This window comes from Maylandia zebra, linkage group LG12 (assembly GCF_041146795.1).
Source record: "Maylandia zebra isolate NMK-2024a linkage group LG12, Mzebra_GT3a, whole genome shotgun sequence".
NCBI classification, from domain to species: Eukaryota; Metazoa; Chordata; class Actinopteri; order Cichliformes; family Cichlidae; genus Maylandia; species Maylandia zebra.
The window spans coordinates 36,560,538-36,581,052 of NC_135178.1; the positions used below are offsets into that span (position 1 = coordinate 36,560,538).

At 43.1% G+C, this 20,515-nt stretch overlaps 1 protein-coding gene across 6 annotated transcripts in view; it reads right to left on the reverse strand.

Moving 5' to 3' along the window:
• wdfy3 (WD repeat and FYVE domain containing 3) overlaps positions 1 to 20,515 on the reverse strand; it is a 120,646-nt gene that overhangs the window by 19,188 nt on the left and 80,943 nt on the right. For 5 of the 6 annotated variants that reach the window (XM_004555668.5, XM_012920344.5, XM_004555669.5 and 2 more), the window contains 19 exons: positions 20,274 to 20,464; positions 19,111 to 19,263; positions 18,728 to 18,801; positions 18,415 to 18,576; positions 18,232 to 18,326; positions 17,980 to 18,100; positions 16,657 to 16,874; positions 14,311 to 14,507; positions 13,366 to 13,500; positions 12,605 to 12,784; positions 11,916 to 12,149; positions 11,719 to 11,818; positions 10,627 to 10,787; positions 8,968 to 9,197; positions 7,735 to 7,844; positions 6,904 to 7,086; positions 4,198 to 4,355; positions 4,019 to 4,096; positions 3,002 to 3,232 (listed from right to left, as the gene is read on the reverse strand). In XM_004555668.5, coding sequence (XP_004555725.3) covers positions 3,002 to 3,232; positions 4,019 to 4,096; positions 4,198 to 4,355; positions 6,904 to 7,086; positions 7,735 to 7,844; positions 8,968 to 9,197; positions 10,627 to 10,787; positions 11,719 to 11,818; positions 11,916 to 12,149; positions 12,605 to 12,784; positions 13,366 to 13,500; positions 14,311 to 14,507; positions 16,657 to 16,874; positions 17,980 to 18,100; positions 18,232 to 18,326; positions 18,415 to 18,576; positions 18,728 to 18,801; positions 19,111 to 19,263; positions 20,274 to 20,464 — 3,011 coding nt within the window. The remainder of the gene's footprint in view (positions 1 to 3,001; positions 3,233 to 4,018; positions 4,097 to 4,197; positions 4,356 to 6,903; positions 7,087 to 7,734; positions 7,845 to 8,967; positions 9,198 to 10,626; positions 10,788 to 11,718; positions 11,819 to 11,915; positions 12,150 to 12,604; positions 12,785 to 13,365; positions 13,501 to 14,310; positions 14,508 to 16,656; positions 16,875 to 17,979; positions 18,101 to 18,231; positions 18,327 to 18,414; positions 18,577 to 18,727; positions 18,802 to 19,110; positions 19,264 to 20,273; positions 20,465 to 20,515) is intronic. The other variant, XM_004555667.5, reaches the window with a different exon arrangement.

Here is a 20,515-nt window from a genome sequence, read left to right on the forward strand (position 1 = left end):
GCAATTTTCTGGACTGACTGACCTTGAACTTCTTAAAGTAATGATGAACTGTTGTTTCTCTTTACTTAGCTGACTGGTTCCTGCCATAATATAAATTCTAACATTTGTCAAATAGGGACTTCTAGACGTCTGCACAACACGACTGATGGTACCAACTTCATTAAGAAGGCGAGAAACTCCACAAATGAAGCCTGACAGGCACAGCTGTGACGTGAAACCATTTCAGGTGACGACATCATGAAGCTCATTGAGAGAAAGTCGAGGGTTTGTAGAAGCAAAGGAAAGCGTGGCTACTTTGGGGAATCTTAAATATAAAACACATTTAAAGTTATTTATCAATTGTTTTCTTTGCTACATAATTGCATATATCTTGCTTCATATATTTGATGTCTTAAGTTTGTATCTACAGTGAAGAAAGTAGTAAAAATAAAGAAAAACCATTAAATGAGAAGGTGTGTCCAAAGTTTTCACTAGTAGTGAATATAAAAGACTGAAAGTTTGACTTAATTTTCTATTTATTTTTTTTCACTGATTATTTTTTATTATATGTTACTAAAGAGGACAGGAAAGGACAGGAATGCTGGAATTTTACTGCAGAGCACTGAAAAATGTGTTTTTCTAGTTAAAGTTTAGCTTTTTCCTCCCTGATGTCCTTTCTCTTCTTTGTCCTCTCACACTCAACTGTGACGATCTGTTGGAGGTTTTTCCTGTTAAAAGGGAGTTCTTCTTTTCCACTGCCACCACACGCTGCTCATAGTGATGGTCTAACTGTTAGGGTTCTCTCTGTACTGTAGAGGCTGCGCCTCGCTATATAAAACAACTTGAGATGACTGTTGTTGTGAACTGGAACTGTCTAATGAGAAGTGAACTAAATTAAACCACGGGGTCATTAAATTAGCTTTATGTGTTTTTGGTTGTTCCTAACAAGAACATTTAAGTGGAATCAAATGGAAAAATCTTCAGTGTGGGGGGCGTGTCCTCCAATAATGGCCAAACAAGGCAGGCAAGCCAAAACAAATGAGCTCCAACGCTTAAAGTGAAAACGGCAAGCAATGGTATTCAAGTCCATGGCACAAGAACGGGGCTTTATCAAGCTGCAACTGCTCCTCGAGCATGATTAAATTATACATTAGCAACCAAGCCGCGGGGAATTTGGACTTAATTAAATTCTTTCCAGAAGGCATCAAAGGAGACTCTTCATAAAGTGTTCATGAACTCTTAATCTGAACTCCTAAAGGGCATCTTCAGGAACAGGGAGGTTTGTTTTTTATGCGCGTAGTTTCCATTTGAGCACTGCTGGATGATTTCATCTTTTGAGGGTCACACCAAGCCAGTCAACTCAAAGCTTGAATGTTGAAACAGAAAAAAGTTAAAAAAACAAAACAAAAAACTGGGAATCCCTGAAGCGTTCTCTGAATCTTCATGACCAAATAAATTATTGTGGAGTGGAGAGAGGCACCCGCGAGCAAACAGAGAGGAGGGATTATTTGTAGAGCAAACAAAGCTAAATGTGTCTCAGTGATAGGGAGAGTGAGCCACCGGCTGTGTCACTGCCTCACAGGGCAGCGATGAGCTCATCCTACAGCTCTATTTAAGGAGTGTTTGCTGCTCTGCAGGGGATTGGCTGAAGTTACAGACACCAAGAAGGACATTTTCAATTCAATTCAAAAAGAAACAAACTGGATTTCTTTGCCATGTTTTATTGAAAATGCTTAAAATACTTTCTTTGCCATGTGTTCAAACAAATGCTCGTGCCAGTCCAACTGTGAGATTCAGTTTCAGCCTCTTCTCTTTGATATTGTTTCACTTTGGCTGCATTTCATGCTGTCACAGTGTAGCTCACTGTGACTTTGGTGTCCTTTGTTATGCTTTCGGCTGCTTAGTTGACACACTTGTTGAATTTGTGGACATGGACTTGCACTACTGTCGGTGAACGTCTGGAAGTATGGGTGTTTTCACACCTATAGTTTATTCTGATCTGAATCAGTTGATCAGTTTGTAAACTTTTGGCTTTTCCCTGTTATTTTGTTTGTTTCCACACAGAGAAAAATTCAAACTACACACGAACCAAAACACTTCACTACAAACCAAGAAACCAAGTGAGAATGTTCAGTCTGTCTCATTCGCCAGATGTGTTTGGGGCGGGAGCAACAAAAGTAGAAACAGGAAAATGTTTATCTACATCAGGGGTGGGAACTCCAGGCCTCGAGTGCCGGTGTCCTGCAGGTTTTAGATCACCCTGGGTCAACACGCCTGAATCACATGATTAGTTCATTACCAGGCCTCTGGAGAACTTCAGGACATGTTGAGGAGGTCATTTAACCATTTAAATCAGCTGTGTTGGTTCAAGGACACATCTAAGACCTGCAGGACACCGGCCCTCGAGGCCTGGAGTTCCCCACCCCTGATCTACATCAATGGTGTCTGTGTGGAGAGGATCCCAGTAACTCCAAACCTGCTCAGGGAGCTTCATGGTATGGGTTTCCATGGCAGAGGCACGTGTAGTGTGTAGGTGCCCCAGGTCTTTTTGTGTATGTAAATGTAACCTTTGGACTTAAAAAGGGAAGAAAATGCTGACGTGCTTTAAACCAAGTATTTAAGTCTATTTAAAAAATGACTTTACTGCACATTTGATTTATGACCCCAACACTTTCTCGATAGTATTACAGTCAGTAGTTTGTTGACAGCGACAGTCTAAACGCTTAACCTCAGGCTTAAAAATAGAAACACAAACCATGGGCGACATTACGCTGGCTGCATGCCTCTCTTTACGGTATTGTCATATTTAATTTGCATCTCTGTCTCGTAATTAAACTGGAGAAAACTGAGATATTATGGAGCCAGAGGTTTTCTCCTGGGTGTAAAAAAGGTGCAGTTTAGATTTTAATTCGTCTTGCTAATGTCATTCCTCAAATGAATATTTACCACGAGTCCTTTCATATCTGCTAAAGTCCTGGAAGGGTTTGTGGGAACGTGTGAATGCCGATTTAAAGCAGAGTACCTGTGCTGAGTTGGTGTTGGTCTCCGTCTCTGGGACGTACGGGTAGTGGATGTAAAACATGTCATTGCGGACCATCTTCTTCCTCATTCGGCAGGGCCCCTCCGTCATTTCCAGCATAAACTTGTCCAAGTGGGAGCCGATTGGCGGGCCCCAGAGGCCTCGTTCACGCAGCAGCTCGTATTCGATGGATGCCCACTCCTCCGTCACGTACTTGAGGGCATTCTGCTGCCGCTGCGAGACGGAGAGGATGGACGAAGCAAGAGTGCGGTGAGTCACTTGAAAAAATACTGCTATGAATTATAAATGTCACGACTGCAACACTGGGCTGTGAAATGTAGCCGTCCAGAGTTTCTGTGTGGTCCTGCAGTCACATCAGACTGCACTGTTAGAGCACACTGGTTTGTGCTGACGCTGATCACAGAAATAACTTAAGGAAACTTTACAAAAATAAACTTTGTGCAAAGTTGTTCTTAACTTTTGCACAGGACCAACAGAAAGTTCCCACCTGGTAACCACATGTATGGATGCAGGATCTGTGTGATCACAGCTTAAAACCATCCAGGATGAGTACAAACACTAGCAAGCATGAGTGCAAGGCTGTTATAGCTAAATTCGATGTGTTTGTGCATTTACAGAAACTAATAAAATAACTTAAAGCCTTCAGTTTTAGTTTTTCATCACATTTGCCTTTACAACAAGCACATCTGCTGAATGTTTACTGAGAACAGGAGGGCAGCGTGGCTGTGAGTCACAACTTTTTACAGCTGTTCTGAACTTTGTAAGTTGCTCATTGTGCAATAACTGAAAAGACAGACACAAACTGTGAAAACAATAAAGTAAAAACAAAAACTACAAGAAGAAAATCACCTGTGAAAACTAGCTGAAGAGAAATCCAAAACAAAACTTACATCTGAACTCGTTTCCATATGAAACACTGTCATTTATTTATTCAGTAGCCTAGGAGTTACTGCACCTTACATTTTGTATGCAACCTTAATGGGAGATGAGATGCACTACCTCTTGATATTCCTTGTACTGCATGGCCACCAAGTCCCGGACAACAGCGATGTGTGTGAACATCCACTGGAAAGTCTCCTGTGGACCAGAAATACAAGCCTGTATTTGAAGCGCTCAGACTCAGAGAGTACACGTAAGTAAGAAATCGTGTGTATGTGTGCTTGTTGTTTTCCGTGTACCTGTGCAGACAGGCTGTTCTTATTCAGGCTGTTCTCCTTCTTGTTGCGCCGGACGCCGGTCAGCTTGGAGAGGCCGAAGCCGCTGCTGACTCTGGACAGTTTGGACTGAGTCGCTGGTGCCACTGCTTCCCCACGACTGATGTACTTTTTCTCATGAACTGATTGGCAGAAAAGAGAAAAGTACATTCAGTTTTTTTAACCTTGTGGTTATCTTAACAGTCTGCTGTTTACAGTAAAAGAAAACATGTAAGTCAATGACAGAGGGTGTTAATGCAATTTTATTACTTAAGTTAATCTGTAAAATTCGTGCTTAGTCTCTGTGCTCCAAAGGAAAAATGCACATTCCCTGATAGGAATGATGCAACAAAAATCTCCTTCCTCAGTTTGATGACTGCAGCTGCCCACAAAAAAAAAAAAAAATCAGACTCAAATTGGTAACGGAGAACGTTTGCCTTCAAAGTAAAAGTTGCACCACACTTTCCACAGCTTCACTGCCACACTACAGCGAGCAGCCTGCAAGTGTTTGCGGATAAGTCTGTGTCTTCCATGCAAAATACAGGCAACTGTGGCAAACAAAGTCATTGCACGAGGTTTCTGGTGCAGCACTGTAGACTTCTTAGCCACTTCTTTCACCCACTGACTGCCGACAACCTCCAACAACCACTCACCAGCTGGTTCCTGAATACACATTTTCCTCTCTCTCTCAGTCTGTGGGGCTGAGGCCTGACCTGCACTGAAGCCAGTGAAAAGCAGAGGTTTCTCTTCTTCTACACAAAACAGATGTTCGACAATAACTGTAGAAAATCTGAAAAGTCTGAACTACTTTGATCTGCTGTGGGTTCACAGTTTTGGGCATGTTTCACAACCACAGCTCTGTGATGCAGAAGTTCAGCTTTCCCAGCAAGAGCACAACTTACTCGGGATGTCTCCAAGATTTAACTAACACAGAAGGTAAAGGGGATTTTGTGAGACAGAACAAGTATTTACAAATTTTAATTTAATCATATCTTCTCTCAAAAATAATGCTCCTTCTACCACAGATATTTCATAAGTGCTTAGCAAAGGAAAAACATCTTAGGGCCTTTTCTACAAATTCAAAGAGAACTTCTAACAACATCTGGTTGCCTGCCAAAGAGCCTGGATCAGCAGTAGTGATGGGATTTCCGGCTCTTTTTAGAGATCCGGCTCTTTCGGTTCGGCTCACTAAAAAGAGCCGGCTCTTTCGGCTCCGAACCGGCTCTTCAGGTTGTTTTGTTGCTTTAATTAATTTATTATTAACAATAATATAAAATTATGCACAAAAGGAATTACTAACGTAAAAACAAGTGGTTTTATTTATATATGTTTATATATAAATATATGTGGTGGCCCCTAGAGACAAAACACGTACAAACTCCAAAACACATTTCTAGCATTAACTGAACTTCCAAAGCAGAGCTACTAGATCACTTAAATTACACAATTGAAAGCATGTGTGTATTGTTTGTGTATTTATACACAGGCACTCATATATATATTCAAATAATTTAAAAAAAAGTTCATTTACCTGTTATTACCACACACCAAATCCGGTCGTCGGTACTTGCTGGCTTGTGTAGCCACAAGATAACAAAGGCTCAACACTGCGCCCAGCATCCTGGAGCACTTCTGTTGTCTTTTGTACGTGTTTTGAGTTTTTATGTGCTTCTGAGTTTTTACGTGCTTCGGAGTTTGTACGTGTTTTTACGTGTTTTGGAGTTTTTACGTGTTTTGGAGTTTTTACGTGTTTTGGAGTTTTTACGTGTTTTGGAGTTTGTACATGCTTCAGAGTTCGTACGTGATTTGAAGTTTGTATGTGCTTTGTCTCTAGGGGCCACCGTAAATATACTTTTATTTATTCACTCCACATAAAATGTAATAAATAAATCATATAATACAAAAATCAACTATTCACATTTCAACTTTTAACTATTTAAATTTTCAGCTTTTTCCTTTCACAAATTTAAAGTGAAAAGAACACAAAACACTGCAAACCACAACACAATTAAATATAAATTATAATATGAAAACTAAAAGAACATGCATATTCTCTGTCATATGGACCTGCATGAATAAACTTTCTCAATCCTTTATCATCTGCAACCGAAAATAGTTGTGGGTGATTACTATACCTTTCTAATGTTGTTGTCCCTGCCTCTCTTTCTCTCTCTCTGGCTCTGTTCCTGTGCTACTGAGTGTAACTACCGCCCCTCCCCCCTCTGCCCAGCGTAAAGCACAAGGCTCGCGTGCAGAGTGAAGCGGGAAAAAAGTGCGAGAGAGAGAGGCTGAGAGAAAAAAAAAAAAAAAACCCACGTGACGGCTCGCGATAAGGAGCCGGCTCGCGTCGTTCACGTCAAAGAGCCGGCTCTAAGAGCTATTTCGTTCGCGAACGACCCATCACTAATCAGCAGACGAGTCAAAACTTGGCTGGTGGATGACAGTCATTTACCAATCTGCTTACATAAGCAATAGCTTAGCTAAAAAGACAGCAGATCAGAAAATAACAAGCTCTGTCTGCAGGGGGTTACTTTATTTTGTCAAACAAAAAGAGGCTGACCTAGTTATCTCAAGGTTGCATGAGCAACACTCAGCTACTCAAAGCAGAGAAAAACAAAAAGTGAGCTAAAGTAGGGAGCAGAAAGACTGCGTGCTTATTCCTCTGCATGTGTTTTTCACAGTGTTACTGACCCAGGTGGTTCTGCCAGCTCTTCAGGGCCGGCTCTTCCAAAGCGGGACGGGCTGTGGCGATGTCCACGTGTCCTCTGTCATTGCAGGGCAGAGACACTTTGAAGATGTCCTCCAGCATCTGGCGCTTGCTGTGCATCAGCTCCGTCCACACACGGTTCACCGCCTTCAGCAGGAGCTGCCGCCCTGCAGAGGAACCACGATAATGAGTTTTCCTGTCTGTTTTTGTGCAGAGCAGTTGTAAAATTCCTTTGCAACACATAAAATATTCATTAAGCTCTCCCTCCATCTCTGTCTGTAATTCACCCACATTCACCTCCCCCACAAGCACAGAACAGAACATCTAAGCACATGCCGCACCACAACATACAAAAATACAAGCGTTACACCTCAGCGACTTTCTGGGTTATTTTCACAGCTGATATATGAAGACGAGTGTTTCTAAGGCAAGAACAAACTCATTGGACTTTAAAATTACGAGTGAGGGGACTGATTGATGGTAAAACAACTGCAGGAGACGTCGCTCTTTCAGACAGATCTCTAAACCACTCGGGTTATTTTTGCACTCCTCGCATTTTCTCGTATCCTCTAATTTCTATTGTGTATCTTTAACTGTTCATGATCATCTGTTTTGCTTGTCATTTAAATACTCCAAATCACTGTTAATCATAGCTGGGCCTAAATGATTTATAAAGTGTAAATAAACTGAAGTTATTCTGTTATATAGAGGATGTGCCACACAAGAAAGTGACAACAGTATCTGGGCAGAGGTCATCAGGGTCAGAGTGGCTCTGCACGCAGTCAAACACACTTAAACACACGAATCTGTCTCACCCTCGCTGACGTCGTGGCTGTGCGTGGTGTCAGACTCGTTCTCCGCGGGCATCATGACGTGCCAGGTCGTCATCCTGGCCTCCGCCTCCAAACCGAAGCCGTCCACACTACTGCACACAAACACACACACAGGAGCTGAGTACCATGCTGCCCTGCATAGAACTGAGAGGAGGGTTTGATTATTTGGCTTCTCCACGGCAAACAGGTCTGATCTCTGCAGTCAAACACAGCGCTGTGTTAGAGAAGGTTGTGTTCACCACATGGCTGGACATCCAGTCTGTCCACACCTGCTGCTGTGTGAGGAAAGAAATGTTGTTTTTTTCCCCAGAACCAGATACATCCCCTGCTATCACAATCCACCAGCATGTGAGCAAACCTGACAAAGTCCAGGTTTCAGAAAATAAACATAAGGAGGTGTGACCCAGCGGTAATTAGTTATACAAACATTCCTGTGGGGGAGACTCAGATAATCTCACCGAGTTTAACTACAAGAACGGCAAAACAGTAAACAAAATAAACACACGATGCAAACTTTTCTTCTGTCTTCTGTGCAGAAAAAAAAGGACAATGATTTGTGTTTTTTCTGTTTTCTAACCCTTTACATCATTGTCCTTTGCAAACAGAAGTTGTGACATAACCATAGAAAACGTGTTTGTTGATTATTTATTCCATGCCTAGCTCTTCTGTTTTATCAGGACATGTGGACAATCCAGAGCTCTTCTGCACTATGAAATCTGTTGAACACCTTTAAGTGTGATTCTGAAAACATGCTAAACACTCCTATTTACAGTTTATTTAAAACAAAAACCAGCTTTTAAATCAAAGCATCCAAATAAAGTACCATCTGTGCACAGTGGCCACAACCAGCACAGCTTTAAGAGCTACGGCAGCACAGATAAAGCAATCAGCGCAACAAACTGGCAAAGCAACATTTCACTAAAGCCCTTCATTAACATGTCTTAATGCATCTCATCTATGTGTGTGTTTACAACCCAAGAATATTATTACTTTTGACCTTTTTCTTTACAGGATTTACCACTGAAGTATATTATTACTCAGCCTAATACATATTGAAAGAATGATACAGGAAAGAAAATTTAGTTCAACGTATGAATAACCAATATCAGAGTGTCTACACACACAGCACCTGCTGGTGTGATAGATGCACTTCTATAGTCTGTTGCTATTAATCAAAGTAAAAAGCCTACAGCAGCCTCCATGTAAAGAACGTACCTCCCGCTGTGCAGGCAGATGAAGCAGTGAGCTAGGCAGGCCACAAAGTCCTGGTCGTGGTTGCCTGGCCCGAGCACCAGGTTGCGGTTGACTGTCAGGACCCGCAGGGCATCCAGCAGGGCCACCTGCTGTGCTACCGTCTTGTGGGGTCGGCAGAGCTGGTAGAGCACCGTCCGGTTCAGACAGTGGTAGATAGTGTCGAGAGAAAGTCCCTGCGAACGCCTCTTAGACTGGAGAATTTGGAGCGGGAGGAAAACAAGCGAGAAGCAGTTATGGCTGTTTAATGCTATGAAGTGCATGTGAATAAAGCTGCTGACGAAATATTTCTGCAGGAGGAGATTTGTGTTTGTAACGGGGCTACACTGAGTTAGGAATGCAGAGGATTGTGAACGTAGCTTTAGTATTGGAATGCTGCTTAAGGGCCTCAAAGGGCCTTATTTGAAAAGTCTGCTATTTATAAACATGTGTTTAGACTTTAAATCAATACTCTGCATGTTCATACTCAAGTGTGCTCTAACAGTACGCTCCAGATTTTGGAGCTTCCTGTTTTGTGTTAAAGCAAAACTGTGAGAAAACCAGTTTTAAGCCCGAAACAGAAGAAGTCTTAAAAATTGAAAATGAATATTATTTACATAGAAAACCTCTTTTCTAGTCTTACAGACAAATACATTTGGGACTGTTGGAATAAACTGGAGCACCTGGTGTTCACTCACACACCTGCAGGAAGTACCACACCGTGCCACCCATCACACATCTTTTCCTTTTAATCGACCACTTTGTTAAGGAGCAACTCCAGCTGGAGTTACTCCAGAGAAAACTGAGTAGAAAGTGGGTACATTTCAAAATGCCTGACGAAATCAATAACAAATATATTCCAGTTCCAAACTGTGCGCCTCAGGATGAAATGGATGGCCATCGAATCCACTGAGGGATATTTCCAGGATTCAGGGACTGCATTATGGCTCGAAAAATGAATTACTGAAAATAATCTGCTTATCTTCTCAGCTGCACAGCAATGTGTACACAAACCACCGCAAAAAAGGGAAGACAAAGTCCATGCACGACTCATTTTACTACGTTGCTAAAAGCATTTCCATGTAAGCATACGCATGGGGTACCACTGCAACCCTTATTTAGAATAACAAAACAAAGAAACTGAATCTAATAAGCAGCAAATATAAGAAACACACCTCAGCAGCCAAATCTCATTCTGTGCCCATCTCATACAAAAATGAGGCCTGCAGGACCCCGTCTATCTGATTTGCTCCAGCATCACTTTGCACTGGTTGCATTAACTGCAAGACGACTAAAGGACTGTTTTCCTTCTTATTCCAGTTCAGGCGTCACAGACGCCGTCTCTCTGCCTCCGGCCTCTTCAGGAAAATGTCAGTCTGACAATGCAGGCTGCTCCCAACAATACAGGATTTACATTATGCTGTGTTTGTGAATCTAATGACTATTAAATGTGTGTACAAACCAGACAAAATACTAGTGCCTCCAGCTACACAATGTGAGTACATAAAGGGAGGACGTACGCTGCCTTAGACAGACAGAGACTTTCCGTTTGTATAACATCTGAAAACACTGGATTTATTTGGGTGAATCTACATTTTGGACCATCAGCTGACCAAAAACAGCCTGAGGTCATTTTGCTTGTACCTGTCCAATGAGCTGCACGATGAAGTCCACCACCAGCTTGGAGTCCTTGTTGAACATGCCCTGCCACAGCTTGTCCACCACCCGCTGGGTGAAGTAGAAGACGTTGTTGACCAAAATCTGATAACTGCCCCCGCTGCTGAGGGGCAACGAGGCATCTTCGCCTGGAGAGAGAGTCAGTCACACATCTGTTAGAGGGTTTCCAGATTATGATGGTGAATACCACCAAAATAGGAAAAAGAGTTTAAGAAGGCTCTCTGGTTTTTATTATTTCAGTTAACATTTTTTCACCCTTAGTTTTTATTAACTATGAGCTCACTGACACTGCCTGATGGAGGTGCAAGTGAAAACCTGGTTACACCTGCCAGCTACGCAGCTCAAAGTCTGTGTGACTTCTGATTGGTCCCATACGAGAATAGAGGAAGTGCATGCCTGGTGAATACACAGGACATGAGCGGGCGTCGCGCTGGTCTGTATTTCCAGGAGTAAGGAGGCCTCACGCTGCAAGCGTTTCCCCCTCATTACAGTAGAAACTGTTCGAGTGTAAAAACAGCAGCTTTTTAAAAATGCATTACATGATTGAACAAAACTAAGCATCTCACGCCTCTGCAAACAGATATTACCTTTGAGATTTAGCAGAACAGTGTGACAGGAATATGGGTTTTATTGATTATTTTGTGTTCTACTAAGGAAACAAAGAAAGGTAAGTGAGATGATTTTTGCTGTCTCACATTTTTTGAAGCGCACAGATTTTCTTTTCTTCCTCAGATAGATGCAGGACGATACTCTAAGCACAACAGAAACTCCTGAAGGTGCTTGCAGATCTCCGGCCTTCACATTGTGATTTGCTGACTCATGATGCCTCCATCACAGTTTTGTTCAAAGCCAAAGAAAGAGTTAAGCTGTCCTGCAGCATGCTTATGTACAAGAGCAGGATTTAAGCAATAAGAATGGACCTAATGAGCAGGGTGTCCGAACTAACTGTAGACTCCAGGGAAATAGGTGAGAAAATGCCATCAGTGATAGTGATGATACATTACACCCCTGCCTCTAGTTTGGAGGTGAGAGAAGGAACCAAAACTTTAGTCTGCTGACCTAGAAGGACATCAGCAGCCAGTAGATGCTCCATGACGCTGTCCAGGATGTTGGACTGAAACTCCTTCTGCTGAGTCCTGGTGGAGCGCTCCGGGGAAGCCTGAAAAAACCAACATAAAGGGAAAAGTAAGCAACAGCCATGTTAGAGTGTTTCCTATCCATGCATCTGGAATGTGGGTTCATGTCTGTGTTCTTACCTCCAGCAGCATATCAATGATGGGTGTCTGCTTGCTGGCTGGGGTCATGCAGAGGTTGTCCATGATCAGAACCCTCATGAAGTCAAAGACATATTTTTTGGCCGGGTGGTTGGTCAGGGACGTCTTGGAGCCCACGTTGCAGTATTCAGACTGGCTGCGGTTCATGCCAGAGTCCCCAGTGAAGGCCTTGAACTCTTCGGTGGGAGAACTCGCTTCATCGTCCAAATCACTGACCTACAAAGAATGTGATCTTTATCAAGATCATCTTTCATGAACAGATCATTGTTTCCTCCAAGTTCTTGCTGCTCTGACTTGTGGAAATCTTAGCCATACATCTTAATTCAAAGGCTAGCACACTGCAGCTGTCCCCAAACACCTTTTATTGTGAGGAAACAAACTGGAGAGCAAGATAAGAGGGCCCATGGCTCAGAAGGGCAATAAGTTACAGTTTTACTGAGCCTGAAGGGATATTTACAGCGTACCTGTTGTGTGTTGATGGGACTACAAATCAGAACGTGTGATCACAGCAAATTAAACTCTACATTTTTGTGGAGAGGAAGATGAAACGCTACTAGTTAGATATTGGAGCAATTTTAGGTCAAGATTATTTTCACTGCAAGTTCTTCCCTTGTGCAGAATTTAATTTCTATTTCGAGTTGCTTAAGTGAAAAAATAAAGGACAGATTTACCATCTCAGAGTACGGTCTGATGTTGAAGGGAAAGACAGCGGCTGCCAGGGCACAGAGGAACTCTGGGCTGTGCCACATTGGTGCAAGGTCGGACACGTTGTGGTAAAGGTATCTAAAGAACTGCATGAGTGTTACTGGGTACTCCCTGAGCCAGGAACCTTCCTCCTCTGACTGCCAAGGCTGGAAAGAGACAAAAGATGCAACGCAATGAAACCTGGAGAAGAATTTCCATTAAAGTCTCAGCAGTTTAACAGTTCAAATCTCAGACTGATGCAAAAAATAAATAAAAAGTCTTTTCAGAGCAGTTATTGACACTAAGCCCACGGGCGGTCTAGTGAAGCTTCTCATGCAGGGGATGAGCGCGCTAAAGGTGACGGGAGATTAGAAGAAAAACCTTCACAGAATCCAGACTGATCATAATCACATGTGAGTGCTTTTCAAGCTTGCTGTTAGGAACTGTTAAAACATGCACTTCTATGAAAAGGGCCTTGAATTTAATGAGCAAATAATGGCTTAAAAAGGTTCAACAATTATCCCAAAAGCTTTTTGTAGTCAAGTAGAAATCGCTGTGCAATCTTCCACTGTCTTTACACAAAAAACAAGCTTTGTGAAACTGGCTGCAGATTAATGTTCGTGTTTAGGAAACTACATTGGTAAAACACTTATTTAGAGCATGTGCTACTGTAGAGGAAGCAGGAAATGACCAAAAAAATAAAAAAAAATCAAGAAACCAACGCGTCTGAAGGTTTAGAGGTTCTCACCAGGTTAAGCATGCTGCGCAGCATGGCCAGCAGCAGGAAAGCAGCCTCAGTACAAACGCTATGGATGGAGGCCACCACCGTCCCACTGGATGCCGGCACGCCAAAGATGAAGGTCCAGATAGAGTCCAGATCAAACTGAGAGAACAAACACAGACACTGGGTTTGGGTCACACAGATACATGTAAATCTAATTAAACGAGTCCACTTTTGTATTTATTCATTAGCTGGTTTGACAGGTCAAATTCAGGTTTAAAAGTGAACCCATTATGCTCTTCCTCATTCAGCGTGGTAATCCCTGTGTTGCTTCTGCTGTCTTAGCTCTGTAAACCTTCTGTTTGAACAGGAGGTCGGTGGGGCAACAGAGGGCCGGCTGATTCAAAGCACTGGTCCTCTCACTGTTGGCTGGGTCCCACTGGTAAGATATAAAATGCATAACTGCAGAGTGGATGACCTGAGGGAGTACTCCATGGCCAAGTATGAGATAAATAAGGATAATTCTGAACTGTGAATCGTGCAAAGTTCCCTAAAGAGTCGGTCTATCCAGCCTGTGATGGTTATCCGAGTTCGGGTTAAAGGGGCAACCGTCTAAGCAGAGATGCTCAGACTTCCCTCTCCCTGCCCACCTCAAGCTCTTCTGGGGGACAACGAGGCCTTCCAAAGGCCCAGAGACATAATCTCAATCTAACCCTCCACCACCTTTTTCTGTCTGAGAAACACGGCCTCAGACTTTGAAGTGCTTCTTCAATGAATTCAATGAAGTCCTGAGCAGCGACTCCAAGAATCCTCAATTCACTGACACTGTACTCTGACTTGAAGGTGCAGGGACTCTAAAAAGTCCAAGAATACAAATCTGGAGCTGGAAATGAGCAGCATAGGTCCACTTTAAGCCCTGAGGCTAACAAACGTGTTTAGTTATTATTATTAAAGAAGGTTGGGTATACTAACATGTACCTGCAGGCTGTCTGGGAGCTCGATGACAGGCTGCTGCAGGAAGAGAGCCATGAGCAGGAAGTAGAGTTCGGGTACGTTGGTGTGTTTGGGCAGCAGTGTCTGCAGAACAGGGAATCCTGGGAAATGGCAAGCGTCCCGGTTGATCTCCCGCAATGTGGAGCGCCCGCCGGCACTGCGACCCACGTTGAATCCTAAAAAGAAAGTTGAGAGAGTGAATGTTAAAAATAAAGCACAAAGGTAAAAGGGTGGCACCCTATGACTACTGCACCTGTAGGCAGCTCTACATGCAGGTGTAGTGCCCACTTTTGGGTTTAATGAAGCAAAGCTATGAAGGAGATGGCTGCAGTAAAAATCCAGGACTAAACTAACACAATCAATCAAAGCCAAACAGATTTGTTACACTAAAAGAAAAACTCCAAATCTGAATAAAACTAAGGACTTCTACCTGATAGCGCTCATTCTGTTAGAGCAAGTCTCTAATGGGGAGTTTCCAGCGCTAAAGCAATGGTTCTCAACCTGGATGTTTGCAGGAGTGTTATGGTGTAATAAATACAAATAAAAGACCGAAGTAGGGCTGGGCCATATTATACCATTCCCATATCGCGATAGAATATGGGTAAAACGTGCATGCGCAGTGCCTTTGTTTTCATACGCACATGGCCGAAAAAGCATGGCGGCAACGGAGAATGAGAATGGAGAAGGCGGATCGTTGAGTGAAACGGATGAACCAGAATAGGTTTGTGAAAATGGTGCCACTTCAGTGATGTGGAACTGGTTTGGTGTTTGTCCGTCAGATCGTTCAGGTCCCAAAGTCAAACGAACACTGCAGCATCACTGAGAGTAAAAATCTGTCTAAATTCTTTCATCTTTAATAAAACGATCAGCATTGCTGCTTTACCAGGTGTAACTATGAAGTTTAACTTCCAGGCATCCATGAAAACAGAATTTATTACATTTAACGGAGTTAGAAGTTAGCAGGAGGTTAGCGGAAGTTAGCTCGCTAGTTACCTCAGCATGATATAGCATGTTCTGACTGAGAGATTTCTGAAAAAATTCAAACGTACAGCTCTGCTATCACTTCCAACATAAATGAAGACAGGAAACTAAACAGCAGTGACGTTTGTAGGGTTACTGAAGTTGGGCTAGCTGGTATATAATGATGTGCTACGTGATCGCTAGCGACTCAGCTATGTTAGCATAACATAAACAGTGAAGCTGGAGGACGAACACTAACACTTTTCCACTCGATAAAAGTTAAGGTGAAGGTTCCTGATGGTTAGAGACAAATACAGTCGCATGGCAGGATGCTGTAAACGGACCAAACTTCAGTCAGAAGAACAACTGAGACAATCCATCCACAATACGAGGTTAGTCATTAATATACTGCAACAACATGGGAATAGAGCAGCTGTGATAGAATACAGCATTAATGAATCAATGGTACAGAAGTGGAGGAAGCAAGAAGAATGAGTTTAATAAAGTTTAATTTATCTGACAGCTTTGTTTCACTTAATGTGCCTTATAATCCCATGCACCTTATGGTCTGAAAATACATATTTGACTTTTTTATTTGGCACACTGCAGTTTAATGTTGCAAAGCACCTCGTTTTAACTTCAGTGGATATTATACGTGGTTATGCTCAGGATATGTTTATATAGGTTTAATGCACATAAAACAGCTGCTTGTTTAAGTGAAAATACATGGATGGGGTTTTTTTGCGCTAGCAAAGTTGTGGAGTTGCATTTTGTCTCGCATCAATTATATCGTCAGTTATATCGTTATCGCAAATTTTCAAATCTATATCGTGATAAATATTTTTGGCCATATCTCCCTGCTCTAGACAGAAGTTTTATGGAAATATTAAAGCAAACATCAACATCTGAAATTATTCCAGGCTGGTAAATCCAGTTTTGAAGAATCAGAATGGTTTTTACGCCTGAGCAATGAGAAGGTTGAAAACCACTAAGTTCAAAAGGAACTATGGCATGATGCAGCAGCAGGGGAGAGCGGGAGGGTGAAAATGAGAGAACCAACCCTTGGCTGTTCGGCGCACAAACTGTGCAGCTCTCTGTTTGCTGAACGAAGGCCAACTCCGACGGAAAGCGTTGCCAGAATGAGGAGAGGCGTCTGCTGAGCCATGTTACAACATACAGTATTTACCTTGGAAATCACGATTTCTTACTTGTGACTGTTCTAAGAGCGGGTGCTTACAGGTTTGAACGTCTGGAGCTAATACACGCACACATCCCTCAAAGGCGAGTGCCTAATGTTAACCAAATCCAGCCTCTCAGCTCCAATTTTGTGCTGCAATGACAGCGAACCCACGCTGCTGCACTCACCCAGCACTGTGCCGATCTTATTGGTCAGGACGGAGTCGGTGTGGTCCAGCCAGCCTCCTCCGCACAGGCCCTCTTTGAAGCGGTTGAGGATCGACTGATTGGACAGCAGCACCACCAGGATCCACAGAGCTGCCGTCACTGTGGTGGAGTGGAGATGTTCTTCCATGAACATCAGGAGCCAATCAAAGCCCAGCGTTCGCACCAGCTCCTCACACGCCCTGCAGGGAGAAAAAGTTTTGCAGGTTTACTTTTACTTTAATATCAGTTCTTTTCACAACATTTTAAATACTTTGTCAATATTTCTGCTTCTGCTTGCTCATTATATCAACCAGTGTCATTATAATCTCCATCTCTGTCAGCCGCTGGGCATATTGCCATTATTTGAGTCAAGTTGAGCCATATTCCAGTAATAACTGGAGCTAAATAGCTTTTTAATGATAAAAGTCTTTAAAAGATCAAAGAACAAGAATAATGTTGTGTGGCGCTTTTATGATTGATTATTCATAGTTTTCAAAATAAATAGACAGCCTGAGAGTTTGCATTTTAACTTGAAGCTTTCAGGATGAGCAGATATGACAGAAGGAGCAAATAACAACACCCAAGGCTAGAAAAATTAAAAATGCTAGTTGGCTTAGTTTGCAAACTGCAGTTCCTCAACTGCCCACTTGGGGTGCCTCCAAGCTCAGACCATATAAAAGTGTTTTCACTGTTGCAGTCTCTGCGCTTTGAGGCAGGAAGTGATGAATGAGCAGCAGATCTTTTTTTGACCATTTATGTACCCAACTTTACACAAATAAGTAAGCATGCTAACAGCCTACTGCACAAACAGATTTAATCTCTGTAGCTAATTTCGATCTTCACAACAACTGCATGGGGTGATTTCATTTATTATTATTTTTAAATAAAACATCTTTTTAAGACTATTAAGGTTTAAAGTTATAACGTTAGAATTATGGCAGCTATGATAGATGGTAAATGCTGACACAGGCAGCTGTATCTGCCTGTTAGGCGTTAAATACGCTAACCAGAATCACTAAACTGGAGTTTGCGACCATGTTTGTGTTGCTGCCTATTTATTAAAATAATGTGGCTTAAAGAGAAGTTAATTCTACCAACAGACGATCCCAGAGCTCTGTGCTCCAGAGTGAAATCAGAGTATGTTAGTTAGGAATTATTATTAGCAGATATGTGTGTCTGTACCCCTGCAGTCTGTGGATGGTCATTAAGCTACAAGCATAACTTTACTTCTCTAGTTCAACGTGGCATGGCTCTAACTGCTATTTTTTTAATCTATACAACGTCTGGAGGAGAGCGGTGTCTTACTGGGCATTAACTGTGCACTTCTCTTTCGTGGTGAAAAGCAGTTTAAGAAGGCTGTCCAGCAGTCGATTTCTCAGCAGAATGAGGTTTGCTGATAGGAGGCCACCAAAGTCATCATCATTTCCTGCAGATGCACCAAATGTTTCATATTTATTAAGGATAGAAAAACAGTCAAGCACTGACCATATACTTTTGGCCACACGTTATTTAGGATAGAGGTGCAAGAAGTCAGATCAACACTAATATCACTCATACCTCCGTCTATCTTCTCCTCATTATTGATTTCCATGACAACAAACTTCTCACACACGGCAAATGTGGGAAGAGTGGAGGAGATGAACTGGCCGAACCTGTGGAGACAGCAAACGGTCTTATGCTGCACTGGCATGGATCATCATCACCGACGTTCACGTAGCGGCTACACGAGCGCGTTCTTACCGCAGCAGGTCGTACGGGTTGGGGAAGCCTTGCAGCAGCAGACTGAGCACGTTGCTGATGGCGGCGACAGTGGGCTGGGACAGCGTGGTGTCTCTCAGGGTGAGCAGCAGTCGTGGGATGAGCTGAAACTCTCTCAGGAGTTTAGCATTTTTAGCCGCCTCACTATTCGACACAGTCAGCAAAACACACAGTGAGACGCTTTCACGTTAAAATGAAAATAATTGTGCCAATCAGCAGTTACAAAAAAATAAAAGTCATTTTATTCTTCATGTGATCTGTTTCTTGTTCAGGGAAACTTCCTTCTGACACTTGCCTGGATTCTGTCAGCAGTTCAATGAAGTGCTCGAACAGAGACAGATGGAGCTCGTAGGGAGCGTGCAGCCAAACCTGAGGAGCAGACGGAGCAGACTCAGACCCTGCCGCACAACTCATTTCTGGCAGCACAAACTTCTGGCACAGAGTAGCTCAGTTCCTTAACACTTCAACATCAAAAAAACACTTTTTTTCCCTTTCCTGTTCTAACAAATGCAAAAATATACCTGCAAACTCTCCGTTTTATTAGCCGAGACGGGTTTAAGTGGAACAAGACTTTTATCAATGCTAAATAGGCAAGCTTTCTTTGACAGCTGCACACTAATGTCCTTATTTCAGTTGGCTCACAAGCATTATGGGTCAACGGGCCCTGTAAACACTCACCTCAAAGTCACACAGTAGGTCCTGGAAGGCCGTGGAGTTGGGGATGATGGAGGTTTCGTGGCCGCTGTCAACTGTTCCCACTAGAGAGAAGGTGAGGTGGAGGATGTGGCTGTTTAGCAGCGAGCGCTTCTTCTTTAGGAGCATAGCCAGCAACTAAGGAGGAAGACAAAACAAATACACATTTACAAATGTTGAAGTAACGGGACACAAGCTTTGTGTACAGACTTAAACTTGGCTTTCAGTCTGTGAACTCATTGCTGGGTCATATTCACATTAATCACACTGTCACTAACAGTAGTCTGTGCTTAGTCTGACACAGAAACACATTCAAAAAATATGTAACTGGAGACAAATGAGCATCCATCCATCTTCCGCTTATCTGGGGCCGGGTTGTGGGGGCAGCAGCCTAAGCAGAAAAGCCCAGACCTCCCTCTCCCCAGCCACCTCCTCCAGCTTATCCGGGGGAGCACCAAGGCGTTCCCAGGCCAGTCAAGAGATATAATCTCTCCAGCGTGTCCTGGGTCTGCCCTGGGGCTCCTGCCAGTGGGACATGCCTAAAACACCTCACCCAGCGAACCACCTTAACTGGCTCCTTTCGATGTGGAGGAGCAGCGGCTCTACTCTGAGCCCCTCCCGGATGGCTGAGCTCCTCACCCTATCTCTAAGCGAGAGGCCAGCCACCCTTCAGAGGAAGCTCATTTCCCCGATCTTGTTCTTTCGGTCACTACCCACATCTCGTAACCATAGGTGAGGGTAGGGACATGGATCAACTGTTAAATAGAGAGCTTCGCTGTTACACAGCTCCCTCTTCGCCACGACGGATCGGTACAGCGTCCGCATCACTGCAGCTGCCGCAGCAATCGTCTGTCGATCTCCCGCTTCCTTCTCCCATCACTCGGACAAATGAGCATTTTGTAAACAAATTTAGAAAAGTAGAAGCAACACCATTAAAGTACAACGGAGAGCATTTATTCACACACCACGTGTGTGAATAAATGCTGTGCAAATCGCACTATTCATTTAAACACTACAGTGTTTAAATGTGAGAGAAGCGAATGCCTTGCGTCCCAATTTACGAATGTTTGGATGGCAATTTTTAGAAAAACTCAGTAATTATCCTGGAAATGTAACTAAAACTTTTAATTTAAGTTTTAATAACTTACCTGGTAACCTTTGATGCGCTCCATCTCCTTACTGGCCAGCGGGTTGCTTTTTACAACACACACTAAAGCCTTGACAGCCGCATACAGTCCCTCCACATCTGACGCCATGGCAACCAGACCCAAAATGGCCGCTGCCCCTCCCACATACTGCAGGTTGGTGGCCACAGGTTTGGGCACGAATGCACGAACACCTGACGGAGGGAGAAAGAGAACAAGTGAGTTTTCATCCACTAGAGAACAAC